The 19,199-nt window shown below is 32.3% G+C and overlaps 1 protein-coding gene across 7 annotated transcripts in view; it reads left to right on the forward strand.

Moving 5' to 3' along the window:
* The window catches only part of LOC139985918 (neuronal calcium sensor 2), a 68,722-nt gene extending 53,371 nt beyond the window's left edge, over positions 1–15,351 (forward strand). For 6 of the 7 annotated variants that reach the window (XM_072000821.1, XM_072000815.1, XM_072000820.1 and 3 more), the window contains 4 exons: positions 5,485–5,603; positions 7,389–7,532; positions 9,588–9,716; positions 10,101–15,351. In XM_072000821.1, the coding sequence (XP_071856922.1) occupies positions 5,493–5,603; positions 7,389–7,532; positions 9,588–9,716; positions 10,101–10,277 (561 nt within the window). In that variant the 5' untranslated portion in view covers positions 5,485–5,492 and the 3' untranslated portion in view covers positions 10,278–15,351. Of the gene's footprint in view, positions 1–5,274; positions 5,392–5,484; positions 5,604–7,388; positions 7,533–9,587; positions 9,717–10,100 lie in introns of those variants that run through there. The other variant, XM_072000814.1, reaches the window with a different exon arrangement.
* The last annotated feature ends 3,848 nt before the right edge of the window (positions 15,352–19,199 follow it).

Below are 19,199 nucleotides of genomic sequence, written 5' to 3' on the forward strand. Positions count from 1 at the left end.
AAGCGACAACAAAGACTTTGCTACTAATTGTCTGAATTTTACATGAATCTGATATCCTACAATTCAATAATTTAACTATAGAGAATCAAATACCGCAAAATGGACGATACCGCTGAATTTAACGTTTCTAAATGTCTGTTATAATCGTATTAATTGTAGAGATTATTTCAACATAAATGATTTCTATCCTAAGAAAATTAGGTTTGTGTCTTTGTATTGTTCCTTCCTGGACCTTCAGAAAACTGGTGCTAATACCACTCGTGTAGCTAGATTTATGAAAGTTCTCTTGTAAGATAAAATAATGGATGTGTATATTATACAAAATCCTAGTCTCCAATCGATGAAACTGAAGTCAAACTTCAGGAGCATGTATTACTCGCCTCAACAAGCAAAAAAGTCTTAATGAATGTGGGTCGAAATATCATTAGTTTCGCAGTTACAACAGTTTTTATCAGTAAAGTATTACTTGCGTCTGACTACAGCATATGTTCAGTTCGGTCCATTTTAATACACACACTTTAGTGTGTTTCTTTGTGAAAGCACACACACATTGGAAGATTCCTAACTGTTTTCTCATCTGCCGTCAGCAGTTTCCGATTCTTTGTCTCAATTCGCTTAACAAAGTAGACGGTACTCGACATTATACTTTTAAAATGGCCCCACAGATAAAAAAGCTTAGAAATTTGTACTATCGTTTATGAACCACAGGACACCTACAAAGAAAGTAACCCAGCTATTAAATTAGTTTAAAAAAAGATTCATTGAAAATAAGCGTCACTTGTTCAAAAAATAGCGTCAAAGTTCGTCATCTGAAAATATCTATAAATGACATTCTTTTTGTACGTTTTGAGGATTTTATATAAACCTACTTTATCGAAGCTTATGCTTAAAATTCGCAAGTTTTCTGTGATTTATGGGACGGCAGTGCAAATCTGCTGAACGTAGCAGCTATGCCACGGGCCTGGCACGCCCAACCTACTTTTCACGAAGCTTAGTGTTCAAATGTTGTTTCTTACTTCTACAAAAGTGAGGAGTGGTGCATAAACCATTTGTTGCCTACATTGGAGAGATAAGGGTTGCGACAAATCAAATAACGTACGTTGCAGGAAGCGCAGATACGCTGCTTCTGTTAATCGATTTAGCAAAACGAGTGGCCCAAACAGTTAATCGCCAAACTTATACTATTATAGGGTCATAGTCGAAAATGTTTTATAACATCGAAACGAACGATTAAATTACGGAATTTCTTGTAACGTTGCTTATCAGTAGTTCCTGCACGACTAGTCTCAGAGATTCATTAATATGGTCATATTCAATAGTTCCCTCGCAATAGGGATATTACTGGCCACTACTGATCATTACAAGCTAGTATATGTTAAGCTCCCAGTAGTACAACTACCAAAACCCATACATTACTTGGAATCGGCAGTATATTATTGTATATTATTGGTCAGCTAACATCCAAGACAAGGGATATACCAAAATATCTATATATCTTATAAAAAATATATTATACATCTATTTGCGCTGTAAGGTATATTTTATTATAAAAAATTTGTTTATTCTTATTAATGAACAATGTATATCGTATTCACAAATCAAATCGTATGATACACGATCCTATAATGAATGCTGCCCACTAAATTAATCTTGGGTAATTGGTTTGATCGGATGAGCGATGAACTGGTTTGATATGGAAGGTCCGATTTATCGACCATAAACTTCTCCATTCTGATGAGAATCCGAATGTGACTTAGTAAATTATTCGAATCGATTTCTTGTGCGTGACTAGTTTCTTTTTGCGTTTTATTTCAGTGTTTGAATGTGAGATTCCTCGGCATATTTTGTTAGCTTTTTTTCTCTTTCTTTCTTTTTGCCTCTTATTCTGCTGATTCTATTGCCTCCATTGCTCTTGATATCTCCTTAACATGCTTCAGATTCCCTTTCAATTTTCGTTTCTTGTCAAAAACACAACCGTATCTTTATCTTTGTTCCTTTCATATCTTACTAGATATTGGTTTGCCTTCGAGGATTCAATGCTCCAATGAATTCTCTTTCTTGGCTTTTACTTTCTTTGTACGATTTCTATATTATTGGTGTCTGAAGCATCTAACTCATTCAATAGGTATATCTTCGTCATTCGTTACTTTGCCATTAATTTTTATGCTTATGGAATTTCCTTTATGTCTATGATTATGCTGTTATGCATTCTTTTATCGATTATCTGCAAACGCCTGATCTGAGAATATCTGCGATATGTCTATCGAACACAGAAGATATGAAAAATTCTGCGTCAAACATTTGCTATTTTGTCTCGTTATCCCTTTCCCTAGAAAGCTCCTCGGTTGTGAAGAATTGTCAAAATCATGTTCTGCCATTTATTTGTACAATTAGCGTTTATGGATACAAAGTATTATTAACATTAAATATGAATCGAAGTAACTTATGTAAGATCATCATTTAAATAGAACATTACGTGATATGTAAATGATGAGACGAAATTATATCCGAATACCTGACCCAACGTAAGGTACACAAAATTGCCATTTGAATAGAATATTACATAAGACGTGTTCAGTAACAATGTACAGTTGTCGTAATAATTTAACAGTAATGGAACCATGAAAGTTCGTCTTATTAAGGTCTACCTACTGGCTTGATTATCTTACTGTGTTCCTCTATTTTCCATCTACTGTTATAATTTTACAATTTGTCGTAAGGAAATTTCCTAACATTTAGACAGCCAAGATATGTACATGTATTCCCATGGAACGAAGAGACAGTGGATCCTGGAATACTTGATTTCCTTTGACACGTTTAAGCTTATTTCTTTGGTTTACAGAGTTAAGGTTGCAACGTCCATTTGACGCTTTAATCCACTTCACGATTCTCTTGGGCAGAAAATAGAGAACGAAAGACAAGAACAGCTGGAAGACAGTGAAACTCAAAGAGGACAAATAAAATTTGCCGGGAAATGTACTTAACCGATTAGTACTAACGATACTAAATTTTCAAAGAATCCAAGAGCCAGGAGCTGAGATTCTATCCCGAGAATGAAAATTGATAATATATGTGACGAAACTAAAACCTAAAACTTGGAACTGTTAACTCCTTGCTCCATAATATCGACTCATACTCGCGACATAAAACTTTTACGACTTGAAAAGTACTCGTAGAAAAATATCCTTGTCAACAAAATTTTCTTCGAAATTTTAACACGTCCGTTGTTTCTCAGATTATCATTTGTTTCTAAGTAATTTACGATCGTGTTTATTCAGCCATTCCCATCCATAAATTTTATACGTATCATTCTATAAAACCAATGTCGTTATAAAGATACATGAAACGACATGGATAAATTCACAAATTTTAAAAACTTGTCAAGCTTTAAAAACGTCCTTGATTTCTTTACATTTACTTAGTCTAAGACGACTGTCTTTGTAACTGAAACCAACGAAAGATTATGTCACTCGAGAATAGCGACTCGTCACGTTGATGGTAGCCAGACCGATAGGAAACAATGGGATTTCCTAACGGCTCTCTTCTCCACCGATTCGTCGATTTTCTTCTGTTCAACTATGGCGCAAACTGTGTCACTTTCCCTGCGTCCTTGTGTGCTGCTATAATACATACCAATGATACTCCCGGTATTATAAGCGCAGTAATACGGCCGTAGACGTGAATGTAATTGCCAATACGCGACGCTCTCAATGGTGACACGTTCATTGTTTACCGCTGTGATCCTTTCCTACGAATGATCGACGAACGATACGAAGCATCAAGCCAGACTTGAACAATGCTTCTTTGTTGCTTTTTCAAACAAAAGCTTTTAAGCATTTGTGTTTGCAAAGATTGATTACTTTCTTATACTTTCTTCTCTATAAAATAAACATATACATATGTATACATTTTTATTGTCTTTTAAGTAGATCAATATCTATAAGATGAATTATAAATTAAAAAAATAGGAGGTCCATCATATCTAAGAAATTTGGCTTAATAGCATCGAATTAACTCGTCGTAACAGGTTGAATAGACTCAGAATCATTAAAAAAATATCTTGTACCGTCTAAAAATTCGTGTCCACGACAACTATTCGATCTACGATTTCTGTTATGGCGTAACGAAATTGTACACCAAATTTGGTTATATGTTGTTTGTTCGATATTTCTTTCATTTTTATAAATTATATCAGACGTAGCTATGTGTAAGACACGTAATTAATCTCTTAGGCAAGAGCTTAATCCAGTAAGTAGCCGAGGAAACGGGTGCAATTCAATTGACATAGATCGGTGTCGTCTTTACAGCGAGGTCTCCTGATGTGTGCGTTGTGTTAATTATGTCCTACATTTACTTCGCATTACACGAGGCCTCATCGTTGGTCCGTCGTTGCACGAAGGACCTCTGATACGCGACGTGTTAGCGTGCCATTAAATCCTGCTAGAGTAGCGTAATCGTTATACGGTAGACATACGTATTTATGATAGATCTTCTCCTATATCTAATGAATAACAAGTATTTGTAACAAGTCTTTCGGATCTTTTTTTCTTTCTCATTCCCCAACTCTTTCGCAAGAACGAAACTGGTTGTTTATCGACCATTTTACCAACTAATATTTTTAACTGCTGCGTTGTGTGACGTATTCTAGTAGATCATGAGTTGTGCATGGCTAATATTTGCACGGCTATTGCTAACTAGAAGATCGGTAATTCGCAAACGTGAACATAATTTACGTGTTCAAGGCTCTTATTTATGAACAGACTGCGGATATTTATGCACTTGTGACGATTTTGAATATGCGAAAATAAATAACGATCTGCACAAATGGAAAAATATCTGAAATAAAAATACCTATATTGCGAATTATTTTTGGTAAAAAATAAAGTATATTTTGCAATAACACAGACTTATCTAATAGATACAAAACGAAGGTAATTCTCTGATGCCGCAGTTTGTGACGCAAGCAAAAAATACACAGTTAACTGTCTGTCGGATTCTAATACCATTTTAAGATAGTCTAATTCTTAGGCAAGTCACGAACTGCCCCGACTTCCTCCCTTCGGACGTGGAAAACGAAACTCTTTCAGCCGACGAATCAACTTGCCTTGAAGACTGCCTCTTTCTTAAAACTTTTTATTCGGATCGTGTATTGGCTACTCATTACGACATTATTTTACGTTTCTGTTCCTCTGTGGTTTTGCGCGTGCTTATGCTTTCAATGACGTTCTTTCTACATAAATACACTCATGGCAACTTCCTCTTTTTCTCTCTCGTTTACTTATTCATTTACATTGCTCCCTATTTACTCCCCAGGACACGTTTTCTATCTCTCTTCGTTTTTATGTTCCTTCTTTCTGCCTCGAGTATTTTCCAAAAGTTTTTACGACACAAGTTCGACAACGATAAAAATTCTATTATTAGTAATAATACAGAAGAAAATTAATAGTTGGTAATAATAGTAGCACGCGTTATTCTTTGTTGTAGATTTCAAAATGGGTTGTTTCGGCAGCAAAGATAAGTTGAGCAAAGAGGATATGGATTTCCTTAAATCACACACAAGATATGATGAAGCAACTATAAAAGAATGGTACAAAGGATTCAAAGTAAGTTTACATTTATTTCATATTAACGTTATAGATTTATTCTTTCTATGTCTATTATTATGTATTAACGATAACAATATCATGTCCCTATCTAAACTATACTTTAGATTGTTACGTTTATCAACATTCTATCAAGTATAATCTGTTATGCGCTCAAACTATTTACGAGCTATGAAAGTATCTATTGTTAGAAGTAAAAAACGAAGAAGAAAATATTAATAGAAACGTAAATCAATGAATCTTTGATCATTTATGCTATTGCGGCCATTATCGATCGCTAAATAAGAGCTATAGAAAGAATATGAAATATCTTTAAAGTTCGCTCTCTTAAACGGTTTATCGGTTTATATAAATTCGATTCTTGAAAGATTCTCTTCTTATCCATCGAGCCAGCCCCTTGAGTATTTGCTCGAATTTATTCAATCAGATAAAAATAAATAATTCGCATTAGTTTGGACTGAATAAGTTTTCATTGGCTTCTTCGAAAAGTGCATAGTCCTAGCCTTAATTGGACTTTAAACAAATTCTAACAATCCCGATCAAAATGTCCAATTCCTTGAAAAAGTTAATTGCTCGAAGTTTCTCGGATAGTTTAAACAGTTCAAGCAAAACCCACGCACGTCGTACGAACAAATTAAACTAAGCAAATTGTCCGTTACCGTTAGACATGTTTCAACTCATTCCATATACGTATACCTACCTATCTCACGCAAACTTTCTTGTTCCTCAATTGCAGTACTTGAGTTTTCCAATCAAAAATTAAATAAACGAGTTTTAGTACTTTACATGTTCGATCCTCCTACTATTCTATCAATTTCTCTACTACTATTCTAACGGGCAATTTCGTTCGAAAAGTGTAAAAGACTTTAGCCTCAGAGCTTTGTTGCATTCCCTCTCATTTTCCTCTCTTTCTCTCTTTTTTCCTCGTAAACGCGTACGTGTACGCGTAACCACCAGAGAAAATCGGTTTTTCACACTCTATTTCCGTTTTTAGCAAAACCAGCAACGTCGATATAACTGTAAAACATCGTCTAACTCAAACCATTTCGCTATTAGTATATAATCTCTTTACAAAGAGTGAGCAACACCGTTTAGTGTAAACGAATTCTGTATTTTTAAGCGATGAATTTGACTGTACCACTAGATTTGACAGAAATCTATTTGGTTGAATAACAGTTACTAATTACGTTGGTTTTTCTTAGCGGATATTTTACCTATTTGTATGCGGATCTACAAGAAAATTGATTTTGATTTATAAATTACCAAGTCACAGTATATCTCTCGTACTAAGGAACCAGAAATACTTGGCACAAGATAGATACAAAGATTATTCTACAATTATATACGTATAGCTCATACGTGTATTCGTCATATATATATATATATATAGCAGTAGTAGAATCATTAAAAAGGACGATTAAAATGTTTTTTACACTAAGAGGATTTTAAAATAACTACATTGCTATGACATTTACTTGCGTAACAAGTAACACGTAAAGTGTTACTTAATTGCTCATCTCGACGTTAATTTCTAAGTATATTACGCGCAAACAATTTATGTATACATTACGGAACGAATTGCGTATATAAATAAATTTCTGTACTTTTTTAAGAAAATTGCTTAAAATTAGTTATTCGACTTTCTAAGTAGAATGAGAAAAAATTATACCCTTGCAATCAGTATGGTAGTTTCGGTTTTGAAATAAAATTACATAAGCATAACAATATTTTTCTAAATAAAGGTACACGCAGACACACAAACACTTGTTTTTCTTTACGTTATAGCAAGATTGCCCAAATGGTAGATTAACGCCAGCAAAATTTGTCGACATGTACAAAATGTTCTTCCCATCTGGCAATGCGGAAGAATTCTGCGACCATGTTTTCCGTACATTCGATATGGACAAAAATGGCTACATCGATTTTAAGGTAAGATGAGATCTCCTCAAATTGATCTTTATTTTTACTATTATGTTCCTTCGTGCATGGAGAAATACGTCTTTCGTCAAGGATAATACACGCAAGTATATATGCTGAGAATAGAACTTGAACGCTTCTGGTACCGCAGTTATTCTGCATGATTAAATTTTCTCACTTTTTAAATCATTTTGAACTATGAACGTTCCGTTTCTAAAGAAATATTCTAGTTTCGATACTTCGCTGACTACCCGTTTTTCTGAAAAGAATTACGCGATTTATCTTCATGCATAGAGTGCAGAAGAATTTACGTTTATAAGCGAAGCAAGTAAGTCATTCTGATATAAAGTAGAAGATACAAAGCTAACGAATAGATTTGAGTAATGTTTATTGTACAATACAAAATTATCTTACAGAAAATATTGTTACAAGATTCGATTTCATTACACGTCCATTACACATTTACACGTCGAATTTGATATTCCACATTGCGGCTCTCTTTATCTCTGAGATAGTTTAGGTGGAACTGAGATCTCTGGATCGCCATTGCATTAGACACAGTCGTGGACAAAACCACGGACAAGTGACATTAACAGTCCTTACTATGTAGTAGGAGGCAACGACAATTCTCTACATCCACGAAATGCCATACCAACCACACATCCCTTATCCACATAGGTATGGCTTGTCTGCCAATCTCTGGATACGCAAGCACACTGAAAAATATTCAATACACAACGAGTTCGCTAATTATTTTATAGAAAAGACACGTAAGAGGTGTACGACCAGTATTGAAGTTTTTCGCGAAGACGATATATAACTGATATTTTAGAGATTAAATAAATTCTCTCATTTTCCTTGGAGATAATAATTCTCGGTTTCGCTTCGAACGGTGAAAGACTGAAAAAGAAGTATACGAGTTTTATTAAATTCAAAAGGGTATGGAGCTAAAAGTTGCGATCCTTAATATACGAAAAAGAAAAAAAGGTACATTTCAGTAAAATTCTGGTAGAATAAATGGTTACGAAATAACATCAACGACCTATCAACATTGCCGTCTATAGCAAATACATCTGCAAATACAAAGGTCTTTAGAAAAGGCTACGCCAGTGATACAGAGTATAGAGAAGTAGCCGATGGCAGAAATTTGCCAGAGGGGCCAGCACGTCGATGGGGTCAATACGAGAAGTGGAGACACTTCGGAGGTCAGGAAGAGCAAAGAGCCGACTCGCCCTCGACTTCGTTCTTTAAAACCCTCGCCGTTTGTCTACCTCAGGCGTCAGATGACCTAGTTCAACTTTACTATATCTTCAACGGCGATACTCGAAATTCTCTGCGAACCTGACGTAAAAGCGTCAAGGTATCCAAAGATTAGCGCATCCACTTTCTTAATACTGTATTCTTCCTTAAAAAGCTGTTTTTTCTTTAACCTCGTGAGCAGTCGTTCCATCTCTATTAGCTTCCGGGATATGCTAGAAAATGTTCTCTTCAATTTCTGACAGTGAAAGCAGACAGTTCTCAAAGTGAAATTATTTGTCGTAAAAAATCTACTTTGATTGGTAGACGAACAGTGTCTTGAACAAGATCAAAACGATGTTCCTTACGCGAGTGAAACAAACATTTGACAAACTAAAAATATTTAATGGAGCATTCTTTCGAGCCTCAGGAGAATTTATCGCACTTTACTATGTAATAATTTAGTTACCTTGGAAGCCAAGGATGGTGTCCAGAACCTCGTTGAAATTGGACTGATATCTTAAGTCTACGTTTATTTCTTGGAACTAAGAAACTATTGCCAATAACTTTTCCGTCATCTACGAAGAGTTTCGAATTATTAACAAAACAGCAGCGAGGAAAAAGAAATACGTGCGCATCAATTGTATTACGAAGTTCTGCATATTTTATTATCAATATAAATCGTGTAATATGAAGTGTTATGAAGTCTACATTATTGCTCGCCGACAAGAAAATTAAATTGTGTTATTAAACAGAAATAAAATGTCAATATCAGTGACTACACGAATATTACCGACCTTTTATTACAGGAATCGTAATGTTTTATTGCAGGAATTTCTATTGGCCATCGATGTAACGTCTAGCGGGACGCCAGAAGAAAAACTAAAGTGGGCTTTCCGGATGTATGACGTTGATGGAAATGGCGTCATTGATATTCAAGAAATGACTAAGATCGTTCAGGTATCATGTGTTTCACATTGATATATATTTCTCTTCTAGCAGATAATAACGACGAAATCTTTTATATCTTTTTCCTTTTGTTTTACACGGGTCGTACGTTTATAGTTTAGAGATAAGATAGCGTAAAATGACTATGTCACATCACGTTAAATCGTTCAGTTTTATGTCGATATCAATGAATTTTTCAAAATGAAGTATGACACAGCGTAGATAAAATTAAATAGAGAGGTTCGCCGTCAGTTTGCCAGTTTCAAATTTATGAAAAAAATAAAAAGCTTCGAAGTTTCCAATTATTGCCTATTTTTATGATAACGGGCTCTACTTACGAACTTTCATCTCGAAAACGAAACAAAAATTGAACAGATTATATTTTTCTATTTCCAGGCAATATACGACATGCTCGGTGCATGCTCGAGCAACAGACCAGCAGATAGTGCAGAAGAGAGAGCGAAAAACATATTTGCAAGAATGGACGAAAATAATGACGGTCAACTTACCGAGGAGGAATTTTTGAAAGGTTGCCTTCAAGACGAAGAGCTTTCAAAAATGCTGGCCCCTTAATTCCCGTGTTTTGTTTCGGGATCGATTATTAATAGTACACTGTTGTCAAAAAACATTCATAAAATACCAACCGACCGAGCAACAGCGATGAAAGCAATTTCAGATACATCTGTCTTTCATACGAAACGTATTTGTTGTAGAATTATACATACATATACAGACGCACGTATTCGTACGCGCCCGTACACATGCATACACGCACAAATACACGGACACGCGCGAGCGCGCGGATACATTGCAGCATTACAATGGTTAATACGAAAACCTGATAGAACGCCTTTAATTCCCAGAATTGCAATTGGCAAAGAACAATAACTAAAGAATCGTTGTCTTTCTACGTTCTAATTTCGAGTCGAGTTACCGGAATCGAATAATTTCTCGAAAGAATATTCGTCGACGGATTACTTTTTAAGGAATCGGATTTAAGTGCTGTGAACGCGAAAGGAGTCCACCCTTGATCTGAATTTACAACCGGTGATACGAAGGAACTCGTACATTGACTACTTGGAAAGTATCCAGCATTAGACATCCAAAAAATACCCAACTTCTCAACAAAAAAAAAATAAAAAACAAAAAAAAAAAACACTTAGACTGTGAAGAGGACAACATCGGCAAGCAACGCTTTGCAATCATGACCATTTTAACATTTTATATAGTTGCAATTTCGTTGTCGGATGTAAACACAAAAAAAATATTTCAATGAGATTGCATCGAAGAGTTTAAACTGATGCTTCCGCGGCAAGTACCTTAAGATTGACGTTTAAGGTGAACGTTAATTACTAGACGTAATTTGACAGGATTTTTCAATGTTTCGTGATCGAACGGTTCAGACAGTTGCTCTCCCTTTATAATTTGAACAACGACGACAAAGTGCTAGGACATTTCGTGAGTGATGGTAACACAACGAATTGCAAGAGAGTACTGTCGAATAGGTAGAACAAATTTTCAATCGAGGAATGCAGTTTTATATTGCACGATATACTTCAAATGGTACATTTCACACCCAAAAAGGTATGTCATATTAACTAGTCAATAGTTAACTGATTAACATTTTCATTGAAATTTCTCTCGATCTATCTGTATAGAGTGTCTGGCAATGAAGAAAATATTTTCCAGGGTGATCGTACGTTATAAAATACTATGAAACTTTGAAATAAACAAATTGTATTTATATTTGCCGAATTACTAAGCTTCAAACATTATTTCGTTGGATATTCAAAGAATATTCAACAAATCAAGCAATATTGTTTGCATTGTAATTTTGTTTCTATTTTTAATCGCATTTTATTTGACAATATAAAATCATTCCTTCAAATTCTTCCTTTCAATCCTTTTTGTCAAACATTCTATACTTTTCAAAGATTTCACTGATATGCCTTATACCACTCTAAATACCGTAGGTACTGAGTTTATTTTTTATTCATTCTACTAAAAATACATGCTACGCTATTTAAAATTTTCGTGAATGTCACTGTATAATTTCTCATATACGTATTATAGTGAGTGTATAAAATATACACGCGTCGTCTAAAACTAGAAGATAAATACGAAACATTTAAGTTGGCAATGTATATGCGTGCAATATAACATGTCTACAAAGAATACTTAATGTTATTGTGTAATATGCATCAAGCACTACGTTCCTTAAAATTAGGGTAGTAATGAAATATATTCGACAGATAAAATCTATAGTTTAACGGAGATTAAGGAACTTCATGTTGAATAAAAAATATGTCAACGATGTTGTCCCTTTAAATTTACTTGCAATAATTTAAGATGAGGGCATATAGATAATAATACATTAATCAGCTGGTAATAAGAAGATATGTTGTGAAAATTATAAAATTTGTAATTCGTTAACTTCTTTGTGGTAAGGAAATATGGAAGCAAGGTAACCAGCTCTGAAATTTATACTACAACTGCTTACCAGCACGCATGCAATTTTCTGCTTTTTTTTTCATTTCTAGGATCACGCGTAATAAGATAAAAATGCACGAGACGATTTTTCTCGAATCGGCAGCCAATCCGACTCTTACATTCAGTTATTTATTGGCACGAAAATATAAATGATTTATAAATTTTATTTTCAATTTAGTTTTTTAATGAATTTACACACGTTGACCGGATCCGCAACTGAATCCCATAAAATTGCCTTGTGCATTTTTAACTTAATTCCGCTTATCCTTTTATGCATCCATGTGATTTTTCAGTTTCGTAATAAACTTCGATTTTACGCTTAATGTAGCTCAATGGAAATCAAAAGTATACCCATAAGCAGATTAATAATTTTATACAAAATCTTCCGCTCGACAAAACTAACTGTACAATTTTTTACAAGATTTATTTCTTTTACTTCTAAACGAAATAAGAAAGCAGAAAGCAATTCGAACGAAAGGTATGGCGTTAATGAACTTTATCCATGGTATTTTATTATTATTTTGTTTCCTTATTTTTTCTTCTTTTCTTTTACATTAGAGTTATCTGTGATTTTTAAAGCCTATAAATCATTCATTACTATTTAGATAGATGAAATAAAAAAGTAATTTTTCTTCTTGAAAGAAAGGTTGCCGACACGATACTTGAGATTTTACGAATTTATATAAATCACGGGTAAAATATCGTTTCATTAGGATTTGCTCGGAAGGTTTGTAAGCAGGAAGTAAGTAGGTATCTATGTACTAATATGCAGTTCGTGCAGTTGATGTAAACAAAAATCGCTCGCGTTATCCGTATAGTTACATACATATTATGTATTGTATAGTAGACTAAGTACATATCATTGCCTCTTAAACGAAACTCGATCTGACGAAGTTTTCTTCGTGTTTTTACAACTTCGTGCTTCGATCATGCATACTACGATTTCAGTCAATTTTAAACGTGAACAAATTTTGTTCGTTAATACGATATTGGAGAAAAGATGCGACCTCACTCGCGCGCGCGTACACACTCCCAAAATCTTTAAATACCTAATTATACGGAGTGAATATATTATTCATTCACGGTATGATGAAAAAGAAAGAATGATCTTTATTCATTCGTTGCAATTTATATAATCAGTGACATTCGTTCATTTAAATACATCGGCACGATATTGATTTTTTTTTTTTAATGTCCTCAAAAATAGTGGCATTGACCATAAATAAACGTGATTTTGTATCGCATTATTTCATTTTGTTTCATACAAATTATAGTCGACTAATTACGTAACTAATTGTTTAAAATGATAAGACAGAAAAAAATGAATAGAAATAGGAAACTTTCGTATTATTATTAATTTATAGACATATTACAAGTATATGCATACATGTATGTTGAGATACTTTTCACGTTCTGTGTCCCTGTTCGTGATCTTTCGCTTTGTCCCCAATAAATTGAAGGATAATGCGTAACAAAGCATCGCAATTCTCCTTAAATCGAAAGTGCAGCATTGACAATCGAAATAACAAGTTTCTTTATTGAAAGAGTCAATGGATATAGACGAAAAATTTTATAAAGCTTAAGAACAAACCCAAAGTGCATTATATATTACAAACACGTTGTTACATCTCAGTTTCCACATTTGATTTTTGCAGCGTTCAATAATTAAAAATTAATTTTTAATGCTCTCACAAAAGAATACATTAATAAAACCATCTAACTCTACGAGTAATCTGTTTTCTTCGTAAAGAAGTTTTCTGTATTTTTTCATTTTTTCGTGTTTTCTTGTACATACTAACATACGAAATACATTTTATAAGCCCACGTATAAAACGTTTTATTAAAAATCTTTGAATCTTGTCAATCGATTTAACGATTTTAATACGTACGAAAGGGGCGTAACTCACCGGATAGCAAAAACATCGCATTCAGTACGTACTCACATTTTATCTCCAATAAGTATTTTACTGAATTAATCTTAAGTTACAAAAGTTCAGTATATTCGTATGCCGTAACAATCCCAATAATTTCGTAATATGTGTCAAAGTTATTAAAACGACAATTACTGTTACATCAACGTAATATACAAAGTAACAACTCAATGAACAATGCTTAATCACTTTGATGGAATATTCTACCGTTAATATATACCCCATAGAGGGATATTTTATGAAATCTACTGTGAAAACTATCCGAAAGTATAATCAATTGAAACTACGAATCTTACAAGTTAAACATGAGAAATTCAAATGCAAGCGAAAAATTGAATTACCTACGCTATTTCACAAATCTATACTATTTTATATTTTTCTACGCCATCCATTCTATCCTCCCTATACATTCAATCACACTTCCAACCTGTTAAAGGGCACGCTTCTATCTTTTTCTTTTTTTTTTTTTTTTACTAATAATTATCACTAGAATGCGGATTTCTATGCATTTATGGGAAATTTAAAAGTGCAAGAAATGCACAGAATGCGCATGACAGGCAAAAATATATAAAATATTCAAAACACAATATTCTTCCATACAATTATAATATTTCGTAGGGGAAACAAAGCTTAGCTCCCACTTTTTAGTTGTATCCTTAAAAACATGGATTTTCATAAATACCAACAGTCTAATCACTCTTTCTACAACTTTTTGATAAATTATGCATTACAGCTGTAAAACAAAACATTATAATTCAAATATACTCTATGTATTGCGCGATAAAGAGATTCGTGACAGTCCTCGAATGACGCGGTAGACATTATTTATTTTCAGGCCTTCTTCGAAAGTTAGGATCACACGGATCCTTTCAGAAGAAATGTGGTTTAGACCAGTTTTGCTTTCGATGTATGAAATATCATTGTTGCTTTTAGGGGTGCGATAAAAGTGTCTTACGTAAAATGATTGCATTCAAAAAGGGACATATTACGATATATAGAACGTATTCCTCTTCTTTTTTAAGTCTTTTAAATATATTTTAGGATAGGCAGCTTCTTTTGTCATATAATCTATTTTTTTACAATATTATTGACGATATTATGACAAAATTTAGCAATGTATTTATGCTTATATCTTTACATTTTGTATAAATACTTTCATGTAATTTATGTATTCCACGAGACTAATCTCCCATATATCTATTAATAAAGATACATTGATACCAATATATGGATATGGGTATGAATATGGATATAGGGATGAATATATGATGATTATTGTAACATGTAAACCCTGACGAAAGTCGAACTCGTTTGTTCGTTGTGCTGCTCGTGTAATAATCCGTAAGCTGTTGAAACATTCAAGCGAGAATTTCAATTCGAATTATAATTTCAAATAAATGATTAATTTATTTAAAGAGTCACCAATAAAATCCTGTTGTCATAATAATGCACGAAATATATTTCGTGACTTTCAATTGCTTTGTATGTAACAAAAATTTTCAAAACTCTACTCACAAATTTTATATTCTTATTTCAAAAATTCTCCTAATTGAATAAATATTTTAATGCTTTTCATCGCATCGAGTTACACGTAATACTTGTTAAAACTTTCCAAATGGTGTAAATGAAATGTTTTAAATTTCATAAAACAAAATAAACTTCGCTTTCACGTTATTACCATAAATTAATGAATAATTGAAATTAATTCAAAATTTACAATACAATGATTTACATTATACAATTTATTATGATAACATTAATTTCAGAATTTCATTGTATATTTCGTTTCGAACGCAATGGTACACGTATCATCAGTGATGGTATATGGTTTGAAATCAAATGTAAAAATGCTATGAAGGTACAAAAGAAAATATCGTTATTCCATTCGTGCTTATTTCCTTTATTTATAAAAATTGTTCTTTTCTTTGAAATTATATTATCGCAAACAGATTTATGCAAATTCCATTACTCAAAGTAGATGCGTACATTACTCGAAAATTCTTTTAATTCTCACAGAATTATATTTGCTAAAAACATAATTATATATGTATATATTTGTGACAGAGAGAATATACTGCCGATTATTATTTCTGATTTTACATACTTCGACGTCGTTTCGACAATTTATTTAGTATATAGGCTCTTTAGGACCAGTAGTCTTCGATATATTTGAAGAATATATAGCCTTTGTAGAAATCTAAGATTAATAGATTGTAATAATGAACATAATTTGAACAGATACTTCAAATTTAAAATATCTTCTCTGCTATTCTTCATCTACTTCTTCTCATTTGATGCTAATGCTGACGTTGTATAATGCTGCTTCTGCATCTACTTTCCGTTTTTATGCTGACTATTAAATATGAACTTGATACTAAAGAAACAATACGTATAAACTCTTCTATGATATTATGTAAATGAATTCCTTGTTGTTCCCTCAAAATCTTAAAATTCATACTTCGAATCTTTAAAGCTGTCATTAATTTACCATCAAACCAATGAATAGATTTCGAAATATAATCGTAATAAAATTATTAGTTTGATGTCGTATAAATAAAATTGTTTAGAATCAATGTTTTCGAAATTCACCAGACTATGTAATTAACAGCCAAAGGCTTTTAACAACTTAATCTCAATGTAAGTTAATTAAGTTAAGAAAAATTCTTTTCTTAGAAAAAAGCAAAATCTGTAAAGAGATTTATTCGGTAACTTATTAAATTTTTGTATACTTTGCTGGTGTCCAATCGTATTAAATAGAAGAATAAATAAAAAATGTAATAAATTATATGTAATAGCGTCGTAAAGTATGTGATAGTTATGTGTTACTTTTATTTTCCAAGAGCAAAAAAAAAAAAGACTAAAAAATAAATAAATATATTTCGATGGAAAGATTTATGAAATGTATAATAACAAGTAAGAGGTAGTTCAATGTGCAATTGAACGATAATTATATTCGTATCGTTTAGTATAAGATTATTAAATAAGATTGTAAATTTATTTGAAATCACAATCAACGATTTGACAAGATCTTACGACTGTATATTTTATGGCCTTGTTATCTTATAAATTGAAAGGTTTGAGATATACGTACTTCTTCCAAAAACCAGCACATTTACACAGTTTTATTATAGAGTATTTTGTAGTCTTTAGATTTTCGGATCTCTGTGTCTCTTCAAAAACGTGTAATTAAAAATTGTATATGCATTCGTTATACTCATTAAATAATGTAAAATGTGTGAAAGGAAACGATATATATATATATATATTTGCTAACGTAGTAACATTGATTTTTCTGATATTAAAATTCTTATGTAATCTAGCTAATGCGCGCCACAATACTGTATGAATTTTGTACATACAGTATATTTCAAGAAGGGTGCGAAATAACGTCCTTTTAAGAAAAGAAGGATAACGTCCTTTAAGAAAAGCACCGACTTTTATCTGTAGTTATTTAATATACATATGTATGCGTTCTTTTAACGAGAATCTTGCATAGGGCACAAACATGTTCGATTTTCAAGAACATTGCATACAAGGTCTAAGAAATTCATTAAGTTGGTTTTTTGCCTAATGATTAAAAATCTTAAAATGACATGTTAAAAGGAAGGAAAATAATGATTCAAAATAATTTAAAGAACTATAACAATAATATAAATATGTTCTTTAGAAATAATCTATTATTTGAATAAACCGAATTTTGCTATTATGTATTTTATTCCAATCATTAAATTACAAATTTAGTATTATGAATTAATGTATGTTACAATTAATGCGTTACATTTACTAAAAAAGTTATGAGATAAAAAAGCAGCTGCTACACTTGTTATGTATGTGCGTGTGTGTGTGTATACATATACATATACATACTATATATAACATTTCTTAATGTACATTTGAATTTTTCCATAAGGAAAAGAAATGTTTTTCTTTCAAATCCACTTGAACTTACTATACTTACTAGACTTACTATAACAATATAGCTAAACGCAATTAATTCCGCGATTTTAAAGAAAACTGGGACGGGTCACATATTGTGGAAAATGAAATCTACCATATTTTTGTAACAGTCTATAAAATAGTTTCAAGAATATTTTTATTTTATCACACATTCATTTCATGCAATAAACTGTTTTATCGTTAACAAATATCATCCAACATAAAATACGTGAAAGAAATTTCTGTAAACAGATAATTTTGAAACAAGTACCTGAATTTCAGTATTCGATTTTAGTATTATTTCAGACCAATCAACCCATTTTTCTTTGAAATCTCAATACAATTTCGAAAAGAATACCTTGCATCTTGTTACATACATAAAAGTTTGTTCTAAATCATATTTGTCATCGCTTCTGCGTACTTTTATAATCTGTTAGAGTCGCCGTATAATCTTTGGATCACAAAATAAGAAAATTCGTAGTTCAAGTTACATATTACGTACGTAATATGTAATTACATATAAGATGCAATTAATAAAATTAATCGAACTATGACCTATAGTTATGACTATAGTTTCTATTCATAACTTACTAGAATAAAGTATTAAAACTATTATTCAATTTCAGAGCGGCAAGAAATATTCGTGATCCAATGATTAATCGTACTTATAAGATCGGTAGTTCACTTCTAAAACACGCATCTTGAAATTGACATTCATTATGCTGAAAATTAAAACGTACCATTGCATTTATTTTGTGATGTTTTAGTAGTATGAATTATTTCTGAGATATGAGTATATCGATTAATTAATTGGTATTAATAAACATGCGTATTTCATGATACAGGTATATGTAATGCGTTAGTATGAACATTATACGATGGGTCGATATAAAAGTAGATACAGGAGAATGTGTTTTACAAGAATTACTTGACGCCATCCATACATTTGCTTAAAATTATGTAGATTATCGGTGGTAAGAATTTTACAGCACATTGTCAAGCGCAACGGATAATATTATGAGTCTAAATATCATTAACATACATTATTAATCATGTCTGATGACCATTTTTGATTCTCGATTACTTTTAACTGTTGAGAACCAAATGAGAATAATAGAACTTGCTAGAGACAAAATGA

This window comes from Bombus fervidus, chromosome 3, assembly GCF_041682495.2.
Source record: "Bombus fervidus isolate BK054 chromosome 3, iyBomFerv1, whole genome shotgun sequence".
Taxonomy (NCBI): Eukaryota; Metazoa; Arthropoda; class Insecta; order Hymenoptera; family Apidae; genus Bombus; species Bombus fervidus.